The following is a 16116-nucleotide window of genomic DNA, read 5'->3' on the forward strand; positions in this document are numbered from 1 at the left end:
CAGACACATGAAAAAATGTTCATCATCATTAGCCATCAGGGAGATTCAAATCAAAACCACATTGAGACATCACCTTACACCAGTTAAAATGGCAAAAATTAACAAGACAGTAAACAACAAATGTTGGAGAGGATGTGGAGAAGGGGGAACCCTCTTACATTCTTACTGTTGGTGGGAATGCAAGTTAGTGCAGCCACTTTGGAAAACAGTGTGGAGATTCCTCAATAAATTAAAAATAGAGCTACCCTATGACCCTGCAATTGCACTACTGGGTATTTACCCCCAAAGATAAAAATGTAGCGAAAAGAAGGGCCATCTGTATCCCAATGTTCATAGCAGCAATGGCCACAATCACCAAACTGTGGAAAGAGCCAAGATGCCCTTCAACAGATGAATGGATAAAGAAGATGTGGTCCATATATACAATGGAGTATTATGCCTCCATCAGAAAGGATGAATACCCAACTTTTCTATCAACATGGACGGGACTGGAGATTATGCTGAGTGAAACAAGTCAAGCAGAGAGAGTCAATTACCATATGGTTTCACTTACTTGTGGACCGTAAGGAATAACACGGAAGACATGGGGAGATGGAGAGAATTGAGTTGGGGGAAATCAGAGGGGGAGACAAACCATGAGAGACTGTGGACTCTGAGAAACAAACTGAGGGTTTTGGAGGAGAGGAGGGTGGGAGGTTGGATCAGCCTAGTGGTGGATATTATGGAGGGCACGTATTACATGGAGTACTGGGTGTGGTGCATAAACAATGAATCCTGGAACACTGAAAAAATAAAATTAAATTAAAAAAAAAAAAGAAAAGAAAAGTGCACCTCAGCTTCAGCTGTTGAGTGTTTGACCAACGTCCAGCACAGGCCAGAGAACAGCAGTGACCGTGGGAGCAACGTCATTAAGGGGGAAACTTCCTCTGCAGCTGGCCCCAAGCCTCAGACACTCATGGGCATCCTGGTCACCATGGATTTGGAATGTCCCATGTGGATGTCTGGAAACTGATCATTTGTTTGATTTTTCCAGGGACAGATGACATTGAAAATTCTCTATTTAGTGTCATTTTCTTTGGAAGTAGAGGATTCTCATAGCTTTTCGAAAACAGTACAATGATAAGAAAGACATCCACATTAGTGTCATCGGCTTTAAAAGTAAATAATTCTTTGCATATTTTAGATAACCCCAAAGTGAAAGATCTGGTCCTAAGGTTATTCTGTATTTATAAGGAGTTATCAGTCAGAGGGTTTCATGTTCTGAATTATGTTCAGGGGGGTTCCAATTTTTCAAGCAGCCACTTTTGTCCCCAGTGATTTAAAAACAGGGCAAGAAACCACAAGCCTCCTGCAGAGACCAACCTCTCCATTTGCCCCCAGGCTGTTCACAAAATGAATGGTGTGCTGGAGATATTCCAGTCACAACGCTCGACCACTGTCGGGATTTCAATGGTGACCCTGAGTGGTCCATGCACTCCCACAGCTCTCAGAGATGTGTCAGGAATTCCCTGACTCATTCCAGTTATAGAAGACATGACTCAGAACTGGTCTCTACGCTGGGTCTGCTGGGAATAGCAAGGTAAGCATTACTGCTTCTCATGGCATGCCTGGAGAGTTCTGCAAAATGCATAAATCCAGCTTTCAAGGTCTCCAGCAGGGTCTAAATGGGCTGGCGGCATGTTCCCCATAGTGCAGTCCATATGAAGGTTTAAATGCGTTTTCACTGTGACAGCATCCTACACTGCGCTCCACAGCACAGAACTAAAAAGCTGACACCACACCCCATGCCAATGTGTGCCCCTCTACTTCCTGGGGAAAAAAAAAAAAAAAAACACCCAAGATGGAGGCAACAACAGAGAAGGAGAGCATTAGTCACTGCATTCAAGCACCCACACTTTCTTTGTGATTAGTGAGAACCCAGCAGAGCTGGTTCTCAGTGTTTCGCAATCTGTCACACATGGTCTCCCAGTGCTGGGAAGTGGGGAGCTGCAGCAGAAAGCTCCCTGGGGGATCAGAGGAACGGGCCTCTCCAGGACGGTTCCACAGGGTGGTGACTGCAAAATCCTGTCCAATCCTCTTCCCCAAGGGTCCGTGATCCCTTATTCAAAACCCTGGGGGCCAGATGGGCTGGAATTCAAAATGTTGCCATTATAAACATAATCTGGAAAACAAAATGGCGGTTAGTTGGGGGAGAGATAGAAGACAGTAGCTGTTTAATGGGTGTAGAGTTTCCATTTTACAAGATGAAGCATTCTAGACACTGGTTGCAATACACTGTGAGTATAAGTAACACTACTGGACTGTACACTTGGAAAAGGCCAAGACCGTAAATTTTATGTTACATGTATTTTGCCACAATTAAAAAATAATAACTTGGGTCACATACTCTGTATTAGTGGAACAACCTATAGGGTCTAGAGGAGCACCCCAAAACAAAACACGTGGATTCTTCCACAACAAACTGTACACCTCGTCTCACTAAGATTAATGCAAATTATAAGCAGCCTCATACCAATGCGGGTTGCATTGTGCCACCAAACAAAGTCATTAACCACTAAACTACTTTTGGTTTTCAAGGGTCTCTGGAATTTGGACTTGTCGCTCAGGAACTGTGAGCTTGTAGTTCTCACTGATTCCACCCTACCCCATCTTGGTATGAATTTTTTTATTATCCACAATTTACACATGACAAAATAGAAATAAGTCACAGAGTAGGAAAAGAGCCCCCTGCTCAAGTCCCCTGGCAGCTAGTTGGAACTTTTTTTTTTTAAGATTTTATTTATTTGACAGACAGAGATCACAAGTAGACAGAGAGGCAGGCAGAGAGAGGAGGAAGCAGGCTCCCCGCTGAGCAGAAAGCCTGATGCGGGGCTCAATGAGGGGCTCAGTCCCAGGACCCTGAGATCATGACCTGAGCAGAAGGCAGAGGCTTTAACCCACTGAGCCACCCAGGCCCCCGGCTAGTTGGAATTTAATCGGCCTGATGCTACTGCTGAGCCCGGTTACCCCGGGCACAGATGTGATCGACAAGTCACAGAATCCTAAAAAAGTCCCCTGAAATGTGAAGACAGAATCCCAGAGATCGCAGCCCAGTGTCGGTGCTAGTGGAAGGTGCGTGATATGGAGCCATCTGGGGGTTTCGATAATGGCCTTTCCCCCCGGGACGGCCATGACTGTTCTCACAAGCCCCTGATTCATGTCATCCTCTGAGCCAGAATCACGAGAAGGAAGAACCACAGTTCTGTCCCCAGAGACTGTCCCTCCATTTTTTTTTCCATTACTGAAGTACAGAATATCCCCAATCAGTTGGCTTTTGTCCCCCCTTCCCCTCGACACTAATAGTCTGCCTTCAACTGGGACTATCACCAGAAACAGAAGGTGTGCAAATGAAAGTGTCTGATTCTCTCAGCCGGGCACATCTGCGTATTCCGCGGGGTAACAGCCGCATTGGGATCTGAAGCCTGACAGGACTGGCCAGATACAAGGCCTTGGGCTCTCCTCCTCTCGGGTGTCTGAGGTCTGCTGCTCTGTCCTCTGGTGAGGAGCGGCTCTTAGCTGCCAATACTCTATGGATCTGTCTTCGTACCAGACCCGCGTCCACAGCTGCCAGTCTCCTCTCCCGCACACCATCCGCAGCGCCCTGGGGAAGCCACTGTGAACCAGGAGTCCCGTCAGGGCCCTGGCTGGCGGGGGGGAGAACACAGCCATCAGCAGGAACTTGGCGCTCACGGATGCCCCCAGGAGAAACCTCTGGTGTCCCGGAGGAGCTGGTGGAGAGGGCTGACTTGGGCTAAAGGTCTTCTGAGGGGATGGAAGGGGCAGAGGGGGTTTCCTAGAACTCAGGCCCTCCTTCCCCTCCTGTGGAAACAGCGGCAGGATTCCCTCAGAAGCACAGGGCCGCAGTGCTGGGACTGGCTCTATTCTTAGCACAGGCTCTCAGCAAGGGGAAGCGTTTTTCTGGGGGCGTGGACGCTCCCTCGGCTAAATTAAACAAAGAACTCCTCTGTTGACTAGGAGAATGCACTGGAATTTCAACGTGGTCTATTTAATGGGAATGGAAAGAACTTCCATAAAATCCTGAGTCATCGCAGATGAGCAAGCTGTCTGCCTCCTGGAGCCAACGGTGTGCAACATGTGTGTTTAAACACACACCTACACACCACACACCACCCACATGTACACACAAGTACACATACCACACACACACACACCACACATAAACACACCTATACCACACACACACCATATATACTACACAAATACACAGCATACATACATACACAAATACACACCACACACACACCACACAAGTAAACACATGTATACACATACTACACACACACACACACACATACACACACACACACCCCTCAGGTTAAATTTAGCTAAAACATGAAGTCCTGAACCTAGAATAACGATCCCACTGTTTCTGACATCACTTAAATATATTTGGAGTCTTTTTAATCAACCATCACATTTCAAGAGAAGTGTATATGTGTGTATGTGTGCGTGTGTGTGTATGAGAGAGAGAGAGACACGGAAGCTGGATAAGTAGGCCCTCTAATCTTACTACAACATCACATTCTCCCCTCTCTCCAAGACGTTAAGGACCTTGGGCCCGAATTCAGTTTCTGGACTGCCCCTTCCTCATGCTGACACGCCAGAAACATCCACTAAATCAGGGCCTTCAGCTTCAGAGCCCAGAAGCAGCAGCCCCCACGGGCCTCCCTCAGCAGCAGCCTGTGCTCCGAAGCTTTAGGCTTGGCAGGTTGGGATGGGGCAAGTGTGTAAAGAAGGCAGAAGGCCCAGAAGGAGAGTGGCCCTTAGAAGCCTTGCCCTGCAGACACTGGAGAGATGGGTCACTCTCACCAGTGTGAGACCCCAGTGTATACAAACCCACTTGATGGATTTTTTTTAAATGTTTTATTATTTTTTTCCTTCTTTTTAAAATTATTTTTTAAATTAACATATAATGTATTATTTGTTTCAAGGGTACAGGTCTGTGATTCATCAGTCTTACACAACACACAGTTCTCACCACAACACATACACAGTGTATGTGTATGTGTGTGTGTGTGTGTATGTGTGTATACCACATCTTCTTTATCCATTCATCTGTTGATGGACATTTAGGCTATTTCCATAGTTTAGCAATTGTGGACACTGCTGCTATGAACATTGGGGTGCAGATGCCCTTTCAGATCACTACATTTGTATTTTTATGGTAAATACCCAGGAGTGCAACTGCTCAGTTGTAGGGTAGCTCTATTTTCAACTTTTTGAGGAACCTCCATACTGTTTTCCAGAGTGGCCACACCAGCTTGCATTCCCACAAACAATGTTAGAGGGTTCCCCTTTCTCCACATCCTCTCCAACACCTGTCATTTCCTGACTTGTGAATTTTAGCCATTCTGACTGGTGTGAGGTGAAATCTCACTGAGGTTTTGATTTGTATTTCCCTGATGATGAGTGATGTGGAGCACTTTTTCATGTGTCTGCTGGCCATCTGGATGTCTTCTTTGCAGAAGTGTCTGTTCATGTCTTCTGCCCATTTCTTGATTGGATTATTTGTTCTTTGGGTGTTGAGTTTGATAAGTTCTTTATAGATTTTGGATACTAGCCCTTTATCTGATACGTCATTTGCAAATATCTTTTTCCATTATATTGGCTGTCTTTTGGTTTCATTGACTGTTTCCTTTGCTGTACAAATTCTGATCTTGATGAGTCCCCAAAATGAATGAAGCTCATTTTTGCTCTTGCTTCTCTTGCCTTTGGCAATGTTTGTAGGAAGAATATGCTAAGGCTGAGGTAGAAGAAGGTGCTGCCTGTGTTCTCCTCAAGGATTTTGATGGATTCCTGTCTCACATTGAGGTCTTTCATCCATTTTGAGTCTATTTTTGTGTGTGGTATAAGGAAATGGTCCAGTTTTCATTCTTCTGCATGTGGCTGTCCAATTTTCCCAACACCATTTGTTAAAGAGACTGTCTTTTTTCCATTAGACATTCTTTCCTGCTTTGTCAAAGATTAGTTGACCATAGCGTTGAGGGTCCAATTCTGGGCTCTCTATTCTGTTCCACTGTTTTTGTGCCAGGACCATACTGTCTTGATGATTAGAGCTCTGTAACAGAGCTTGAAGTCCAGAATTGTGATGCTGCCAACTTTAGTTTTCAACATTCTTCTGGCTATTTGGGGTATTTTCTTGTTCTGTACAAATTTTAGGATTATTTGTTCCATTTCTTTGAAAAAAATTGATGGTATTTTGATAGGGATTGCATTAACGTGTAGATTGCTTTAGGTAGCATAGACATTTTCACAATATTTGTTCTTCCAATCCAGGAGCATGGAACATTTTTCCATTTCTTTGTGTCTTCCTCAATTTCTTTCATGAGTACTTTATAGTTTTCTGAGTACAGATTCTTTGCCTCTTTGGTTAGGTTTATTCCTATGTATCTTATGGTTTTGGGTACAATTGTAAATGGGATTGGCTCCTTAATTTTTTTTTCTTCTGTCTTGCTGTTGGTATATAGAAATGCAACTGATTTCTGTGCATTCATTTTATATCCTGACACTTTACTAAATTCCTGTGTGAGTTCTAGCAGTTTTACGATGGAGTCTTTTGAGTTTTCCATATAAAGCATCATATCCTCTGCAGCAGTCTTGGGCATATCATTAATATGTGTCAGATTCACTTTAATTTTTTGCCAGCAAGGCAACTGTAAACCCAGGGCCATGATTTGTATAGTGCAACACAAAAAGAAAATATAGGGCCCTGGGCAGGGGCAGAGAAGTCAGTCTTTCCTTTATAGCCCAGTCTTTCCTTTATAGTGACCTCAAACTACCTGGGGAGATGACCCCATGGGATTACAAACACCACATCAGGAGAAGTTCAGTACCTGAATGGGAAGTGGATAAGCGGTCCCTTTCTGGTCATCTACCAAATGCTAGCTTAGGATGGCTTCTCCTCTATCCACTCTTATGGCATTTGTCACAATGCTCATGTGTACTATTTTTACAATTTTTGTTAAATTCTCCTCCTCCAAACTTGTAAGTCCATGAGGGCAGGGTCCAACCTGCCATGTTCAGAGCTGTGTCACTTAGTATCCAGCCCATAGAAAATAGCAAATTAATATATCCTGAAGAGAGAAAGGTCAACCAATGACACACACACTCATGTAAATTAAATTCGGGAACTTTCTAAGCTTTGGCTTATTGGCCCAGAAAATACCCTAGGGATCCACTTTTCTGCCTTTGGAGGAGAGGATTTGAAGCTTTAAATGCACTCATAATTTCCTCAAATATTTGATTTCAAATCTAACAAGTAAACTTCCTTCCCCATAGAGAAAATTTCATGGTTATTTATGAAACTTCCAGCTGCTACACAGAAATGGGACTATGTGGGGGTGGGAATGTTTGTTTTCCCAAACACTGACATTAATCAAGCTGTGGGACAAATACATAGTTAACATTAGCTGCTTCCCAGGGAACACATTTGCCTTCCCTCAGTGACTCAGAGCACTCTTGGTATGCTTGGACCCCCAGCCCTGGTGAGGTTAAATGTCTGCTCACACCTGCAGGACCCTTTTGGAAGTATACATCATTCACGCATTCAGGGGACAAATATTTATCAACAAACTATGAGGATCAGACACTGGGCTCAATATTTAGGATACAAGTATCCTTGGTATAAAGATGAGTCTAGTGGTGGAAACGGACTACAAGTTCAACAGGATTATCATGAATGAAGCTACGATTCATTCGTTTACTCACTCATTCACTCAACATTTACTAGGTGCTTACTATGGCAGGCTCTGTGCCAGGCAGTGGGGATACATCAGAGAACAAAAGTGAAGTAGTGTGTGCCTTCAGGGTGTCTACATTCTAGTTGGGGGAAGACAGACAATAACGAATACATAGGTGAGTGACATCAAGTGGTGACAAATGCTCTGAAAATAGAGAAAGCAGGATAAAGAGTTTACACGGTGACGGAAAGATTCCTATGTTAGATGGTGATCAGAAAGTCTTCTCTGATTGTGTGAATCTTAGCAGTGACCTGAGCAATGGGAGAGAATAAGCCATGAAGAAATGGCGGGGGCAAGGGAGAGAGGGTGCGTGTTCCAGTGGAGGGAACAGTAAGTGCAAAGGCCCTGAGGTGAGCCCATCTGAAGGAACATCTATGGGGCAGGGAAGGAGAGGGAGGTGGGGAGGCAGGAAGGTAGAAGACTCCAGGGACCACATCAAAATGCAGGGTGACCTTTCGGGACTCATCAGTCCTCCTAGGGCCAACCATGTAGGGGGAGAAGACTCACACGGAAGCAGCTTTTGAAACAAGACTGAAAGGAGACCTGAAATCTGCCTCCTGGAGCAGCTGAGAATTGTCCTCCCAACTCTCCACAGGAAGCTGAAAATCTGTGTGTCGCAGGTTCAGAGGCCTGTGCTTGGGATGCCAATGACCGCTCAGCCCTCTTATCCTCCAAGGAACTTGCTCTTCTGTGCCTCTCCCTGGAGAGCACCCCTCTCCTGCCTGCCTTCGGCTCCCACGCCTCTCTGTCTCTATATTCCTACCTCGGTCAGTGATCTGTTCGCCCCTGCATCCCCAGTTCCTAGAACAGTGCCTGGTGGAGCTTGCTGAGGGGATGAACGTCACTTGCTTTCTCTTACCCATCCACCCTCTTTTTTTCTAAAATCAAAATCTGAAGTAGTCACTTTCAGCTACAACCTTGGGCCAAGAATCCCAACCACAGCCATGTTTTTGTCTTATTCAAACTTCTCTTCACTGTGCAGGCATCAGCGTGTATACTAAATTCCTTCAGGCAAATCTGGGTATTCTCAGAGGTTAAACGTGTTCCATATAGCTAAATGCAAGTTCGTAATAAGCTGCCAAATGCATCAGAGACGGGCCAGAAACTCAGTACTTCCAAGTTCAGCATTTCTGATTCCTCCCCTGGTTGGGAACTCTCTCAGATCTTGGACACAAGCTTGTGAATGAGCAGACATGATTCTCAGCCCCATTAAGCTTCCAGTGCAGAGAAGGACACAGACAGATTTTCATCATAGGATAGAGCCTGATGTAGGGGAAGGAGCTGGTGTTAAGAGTCAGAGGAGAGGGGCACTGGGGTGGCTCAGTGGGTTAAAGCCTCTGTCTTCTGCTCAGGTCATGATCTCAGGGTCCTGGGATTGAGCCCCACACCTGGCTCTCTGCTCAGCAGGGAGCCTGCTTCCCTTCCTCTCTCTCTGCCTGCCTCTCTGCCTACTTGTGATCTCTGTCAAATGAATAAATAAAATCTTTAAAAAAAAAAAGAGTCAGAGGAGAGACAGCTAATGCAGATTGAGCCAAGAAGGTTTTCTAAAGGAAGCCATGCATAAGTCCTAAAAAACAAAACAAAACAAAACAAAAAAAGAAATAAAAAACAAAAAGCAGAAGTAATTCAGTAAAGCTTCTGGGGAAAACAGGTTTCAGGCAGAAGGAACATAAACACAAGGGCTAAGGAAAAGCAAGGCTTTTTTGAGGAATAAAAACTAGTTCAGAAAGGCAAATGCTGTTTGGAATTATAAGCTCCAAATAGATATGATATGTTCGGAAAGTGGGAGCCTATGGCCCTGAAATGATGATGGAACAAGGCAAAGAACAGTCAAGTAGTGAGGAAATGCAAGGCGGGGAGTCCGTGGTGAGGCCTGGCTCATGAGGAAAGGCTTCTGACCGGATCCAGGAGTCTCTCAGAGCTACCAAGTTACTGCAGCACAGAGACAACAGGTGCTTTGAGTTCCTATGGTCTTGGTCTTAGATTTTACTAAGCAAACAAAAGAAACGGGTTGCCAATTTCTCTTTCCGCACATTTACCCATTATGTATTTCCCCAAATTCTCCCCAACAGTCCTCTCATCCCTCTCATGGGTAAAAGCTTGAACCGCTTCACCCATCTTCCCACCAGTTCTGAAAGCCAATAATCAAAATCAACAGGCCATCTCACTAAGAGAAAAAAAGGACAGAATAACAATTAAAATGTTAACCACCTCACAGCAAAGTCAGGTATGGATCACTGTGGTGTGGCTATAATCATAAGGCAATCAGGTAATCTGGAATTTCACAACAAGTCTCAGGCAGGCTCTACTCAGAAAGTTTGCTGTTGGGGCGCCTGGGTGGCTCAGTGGGTTAAGCATCTGCCTTCGGCTCAGGTCATAATCTCAGGGTTCTGGGATCGAGTCCCACATGGGGCTCTCTGCTCAGCGGGGAGCCTGCTTCCCCCTCCCCCTCTCCCTGCCTGCCTGTCTGCCTCCTTGTGATCTTTCTCTGTCAGATAAATAAATAAAGTCTTTAAAAAAAATTAAAAAAAAGAAAGTTTGCTGTTAGCCAAAACAAACAAACAAACAACTTGTGTGCTTTAGAACCAGTATAGAGTGTGGCAGTGATTTAGAATTAACTAAGTGGATTTCCATAAAATCAGAACCATTCACCCTGCACATACTACATTGATTAGTGATCTGATATGCTAATTATTCTAATGAGCTATTGTTAATGTTATAACATTTATAACATTTGTTAGTATTTGGTAATGTCTGTGCGTGCCATTTAAAAGGCAACTCACAAATTTCCAAATGACTTCCATAAGAAATCTTACTCAAGACTGATTTATCCGTGTTAAGCCCTGAATAAGCATCAAAAAAGGGAAGAAATCTTCAGGGTCCAAAAATAGAAAAAAGAAAAACAAATATAAGTAAGCAGAAATTTGGTGAGAAAAGCAAAAGATGGACCGTGATGATCTTTTCTAGGTGTCCCCTTGGCTAGGCTGCTGTCCCCAGTACTCCATCAAACACTGATCTGGGTGTTGCTGTGAAAAGGTGTCTCACAGATGTAAATTAAAGTCCTTTATCTGTTGACTTTAGTAAAGCCAAAGTAAAGAGAATTATTCTCGATAATCTGTAGGCCTGATTTAACCAACTAAAAGACCTTAAGAATAGAGCTGAGACATCCTAGGAAAACTCTGCCTTGGAAAGCTGCTTTAGCCCAGGCCTGACACCTGCAGCTTGCCTTTCCTGATGGCCTGACCTGGATTTGGGGTTTGCTAGCCAGCCCCCACTACTGTGGTAACCAATTTCTTGCAATAAATTTCCTCATATAGATCTCCTACTGGTTCTGCTTCTCTAGCTGAACCCTGATTGATAGACACAGCTAGTTGCAGACATGAGCTATCTGCTGCTCGCTTTTGCTCTGGAGGAAAAAAAGACAAGCTGAAAAGTCAGATCAGAGACTGAGTGAAAAAGTGAACCAGAAAATGAAGAAACGAGTAAGCAAACCTAAAGCTGGTTCTCTGGGCTTCCACTCTAGGTAGAACTATCCATGGAGACTCTATAGCCACAAGCCATAGATCTGAGGCTCAATTCCCTAACAAAGAGGTTGAAGTTCAACATTAAGCATAAAACAGTAGCACTTCATGTCCACTAGAGCGGCCAAATTTAAAAGTGAAGACAGCAAGTATTGGACAGAATATGGAACAGTGGGAACTCTCACTCACTGCACTTGAACATCAACTTTGGAAAATAAGTGGCATCATCCAGTCAAGCCAGATATATATATCCTAGGAGATATGCATTCCACTACTTGGTATATATGTGGGATAACCCTATGGACTTGAATCCTAAGAAACATTTTCAAGAACGGTCTTTACAACATAATATATAATAGCTCCAAACTGGAAGCACTACAGATCTACTCACAGGAGGTTGGACAAGTGGAAGATTCACATAATGGAATACAATTACAGCAGGGAAAATGAATGAATTACAGCTACCTGTCCTTGGGCAAACATAAGGCGGAGTGACAAAAAGCCCAATACATGCCTTAAGATTTCATCTCCCTTCATGGTCTTATCGTATACTGATAAAATCTGGACCAGATCCCTACTTACCCATGTCCTATATCAAGGCTGTCAGCTCTGAAGACCAAGAATTATATCATATTCACATATGAACCCACAAAACCTAGGAGAGCACCAGCCATAAAGAATATACCCAATAGATAATTGCTAAATGAATAAATTTTGAACTCAAAAATGCATGTCAGGAACCATAACCCATGTTCCTAACCTAGAGTCCTAATGTACGAAATCTCAAACTCTGATCTTACCTGCCCAGACCCCTTTCTGCCATAGACAACACTGTAGCCAGTTAGCATCTGATCTGACTTAATTCCCCCTCCCTAGTTTCCTAAAACCATTGTTCCCCTTGATACTTCCATCGAATAGCCACTCAAGTCCCAGTCTATGTTCTTGACAAAAAAACCTGAGATAAAGGAAATTGTCAACATCAATAAAATGAATTTCTTGAGAGTTTAATCAAATGAACTTTCAGACCATAATGATAAGTGACCCACTGTGAAACTCCTGGACACCTTTCTATATGGGAGATCAACATAAGTAAAGGGACACATTTTAGAGGAAAGTAATGGACACATTTTCCTTCCTGAACAACTAGAGCTTTCTTAAAGGACATCTTTTTTCAATACCAAAGGTGTTCCAGCTTTAAACATAACAAAGACAGAACATTTTACACAAGTAAATAGGATCTTTCTTGATGTAATCACAGTAATTCAACTTTGAAACACCAACTGACCTAAGTATAAAGTGTACCTTAATGCTGGCTAATGATATGGACACTGTCAGTTAATTCCATCATTTCTGCAGGGTAACATGGTCTAAGAACAACGCAATTACCTTGTTTAGCAAGACCAAGTCCATTTCAATATACCAAGATTTTGTAAAATCCAAAGGTCACGTATATTTTAAGAATATTCACAAGCACATTAGATTATTCTTGAATCTATCATTTAGGTATTAAATCATGTTTATTGTCCATGGAATAGAGATGGTCACAAACGACGGACACTTGTCAACTTCTAGAAAATGCACACTTCTTTTTTCTTTCTATCAATGTTATATAGAGGAGAGGCTAGTATACTCTAGTCTTATCTATTTGGCTATGAATCACTCTTCGTTTCATTCCGGTGATTTACTAAACTTCTCCTTTGCACATTACACTACAATACATACTATTTGGGAAGGGAATTCCTACCTTAATGGAGCTTTCAAGACAGCTGATAAAATAAGATTTATATATTCAAAGAAGACATAAAGATAACCATGAGGGAGTATAAAGCCCAAGATATAATAGAACCTTGACATCTAAGCTTTACCATATTCTGAACACCTCCCACCTTCACGGTTTTGAAAGTTCACTCCCTTCTCTGAGTCACACTTGCTTCTTTGGTGAAAAAAATGGGCTGCATTATGGCACCTTAAGTGTCCTTCCAACAGAGCTATCTATTCAATTCTGATATTGTGAAGATTTAAGCAAGTTTAAGACAGGAGTTTTTAGAAGATATGTATAGAGAAATTCACAATGCAAAGACTGTTCCAAATGGGATTAATCAGAGAAGTTTCCAAAGTAATGGTAAGTCTTAGGGTTGGTGGAGAATGAATAAGGAAATGGTATGACAAGCACTAAGGCTGAGGTATGGTATGTGACCTAATGGGGACATGACATTTGTAAACCCTACTTCTTTCCTACCCATCCCTTTTGCCTTTATGATGAAATATATGCCATTCTCAGTTCATTATTAATCAAGTCTACCTCAAAGAGAAGGTGTTCAAGTTGAGTACATGAGGAATAACCTAACCCATTCCATAGCACAACTGTGGCTAGGGAAGCAATTCTCTGGCCAAGTTCACTCACTGCCCTAGTAACTTGCTCTGCCATACTGATGACCCAGTGATCTCAAAAAGAGTGAATCACACAAAGTGTTATCCCATCATCCAATGTGTAACAGGAATTTGGAAATTCTTCAAGTGATTAGATCGAAACCCTAAAATTTCACATAGAGACTAAGTTATCTGGATTGGTAACTTAATCAATCAGACCATCCAGAAGAAGAATCTCTTCCCTTCTCTTAGCTTTTGCTATAAGGAGAATTAGTCTATTATCTAATTCAGGATGAAATTGGAACAGCTTTCTAAAGTTAAGGAATGTAACCAGCTGTCCATTTTTGTGTACAGGAAACATTACAGACTCAAAATTTCTTCTTGTTTACATACTCTGCTAAGATCACAGAAGAAACTCCCAGGAAAGTTACTATCTATCCCAGGGTCTGGGTGAAGGCTATAAAGAAATGACTTGTACCCTTGTTCTCTCCTTCTCCTGCTTGCAAAATTCTGAGTCCTCTCAAATCTCTATTAGAATCCATCTAGATTAGCAAATCTGTTTTCCCACTGAGGTCCATGAAACCCAAATCCTTAAGACATAGAAATAATATTATGGATTCCTTTTGTTAACTGTCCCCCAGCCTATTATTTTTTTTCTCTGAAGAAAGGAGAAACTGTATCATATTTAAGAAAATATCTCAATTTCCAGTGGTCCTTTATGCATAGATTATTATAGCATATGAATCAAAGAGAATATGGGAATTGCAAGGAAACAACTTGGGTCAATTCACCTCTGAAAACTACCTGAAACTATTTGGTACAAGGCAGACCTCTCTGCGATCCAGTTCGGATCACTCTTGAGCTGAGGGGCAGGGAACATATGTCAGTGAACTACAAACAAAAGGCAGCCAAAAGAAGCTTTGCTGAATTCATCACCTGATAAAGTGTTGATATTTCTTTCAGTTTCTCTTCACACATCAGTATCAGCATCATCACACATTGAAATCTGCCTTCCATGTGCAGATATGACAAGCAGTTTGGTAATAGTCCACACTAAAGTATTATAACTTATAGCGAAACTCATTGTCTTTAGTTTAGACTATCATCCTCTAAGGAATTCATAGAGTTTAAAAAAACAAACAATTCATCATGATAAATATCATGTGAATATCATCAATTAATGTAGCAAAGATGTGGGTGATGCCTTTTCCACTTCCCATTAAGAACATGAAGAGACTGGCATATAGACAAGTGAAATTATTCCTACAAGGGCACATACTCTGTGGCAACAGAAAGGGGGAAGAGATAACAGATGTGGGTAAGAACAGGTCATGTTGTAGCAGAACAATAATGGAACAAAACAGAATGTACAACGAGGTGAGGAGATTCAAGTCACAATACCCTTTAATCCACAGGTTGGTTCTTCCTTCTCTGGAGGTCTCTGCCTCGGCTTCCTGTAAATGATGTGTGGGTGGTACTCTCCTTCAGCCAGTGGATGCTTTTTGACAGGCTCAATGAAGAAGTCTCCATGGGGTAGATGGAAAAACCCAGTCTGTAAATATACATAATACAAAGGTCTACTTGAATCCATTCCGTATCTATGCGGAGAAAATTAGTAAAGTGCAAAGTACATAGATCATGATAATCCCTTAAAACCCATAATACCAGTGCTTTCAGATCTGCCATCTTATCTCACAGAAAAGCTACACATAAATAAGTTAACGAGATGTCTTTTTAGTCACAGTTATTCAGTGTTTGGGGGTCATGGATTCCACTGAGACTCCAATGAAAAAAGGGTACCTATACACATGTATCCAAAACATGGCATGCAATGTTGCAAGTTCATTGCCCTGCCCTTAAAACCCACTGCTGTGAATCTTAAGTTAAGAACCAATGCTTCCCAGTTGCCCTATTATAGAGTTGGTATCTATAAGCCATATTCCATGGATGACTTTGGGGAACATTTACCTGTATGGGGGTAGTCCAGCTTCACGTTCACCCAACTGCTTGAAATGTTTTTGCCACAATGCTCTCATGGAAACAAAGAAACAAAGAAATCTGGGACTAGGCTTCCAGGAGTCCACAGTGCGTTGTCCTCTATCAGTTTCCAGGGGGCATTCTCATTCAGATATGGTAATCAGTGAAGGGCTAGAAAAAGCCCATTGATGAATCACTCTTTCTGGAGGTCAGGTCTAGAAGTGCTATTGCTACAACTCTCTGTTCTCTTCAAGAAAATTTCTTAAGGCCCATTTGAGATGTTTAGAGAACTCCTTTGCCAATGACCTCCTTGGCGGGACTTAAGGCTCAGGATCTGAATTTTGTATTAACGAAAAAAAGAACTAGCCCTAGAAGACCTGCTGATTGGGAGCTCAGACAATGGACTTCAACAAGATTCAATCCTAGCTCCCCCAGTTATGAGCACTGTG

The 16116-nt window shown here is 42.6% G+C and overlaps 1 protein-coding gene across 2 annotated transcripts in view; it reads right to left on the reverse strand.

Annotated features, from left to right (window-relative positions):
- Positions 1-16116, reverse strand: part of ADAMTS12 (ADAM metallopeptidase with thrombospondin type 1 motif 12) — a 289509-nt gene that overhangs the window by 162127 nt on the left and 111266 nt on the right. For both annotated transcript variants that reach the window (XM_032851284.1, XM_032851285.1), the window contains exon 3: positions 15092-15242. In XM_032851284.1, coding sequence (XP_032707175.1) covers positions 15092-15242 — 151 coding nt within the window. The remainder of the gene's footprint in view (positions 1-15091; positions 15243-16116) is intronic.

This window comes from Lontra canadensis, unplaced genomic scaffold, assembly GCF_010015895.1.
Source record: "Lontra canadensis isolate GAN:19392208 unplaced genomic scaffold, GSC_riverotter_1.0 scaffold5, whole genome shotgun sequence".
In the NCBI taxonomy this organism is placed as follows: Eukaryota; Metazoa; Chordata; class Mammalia; order Carnivora; family Mustelidae; genus Lontra; species Lontra canadensis.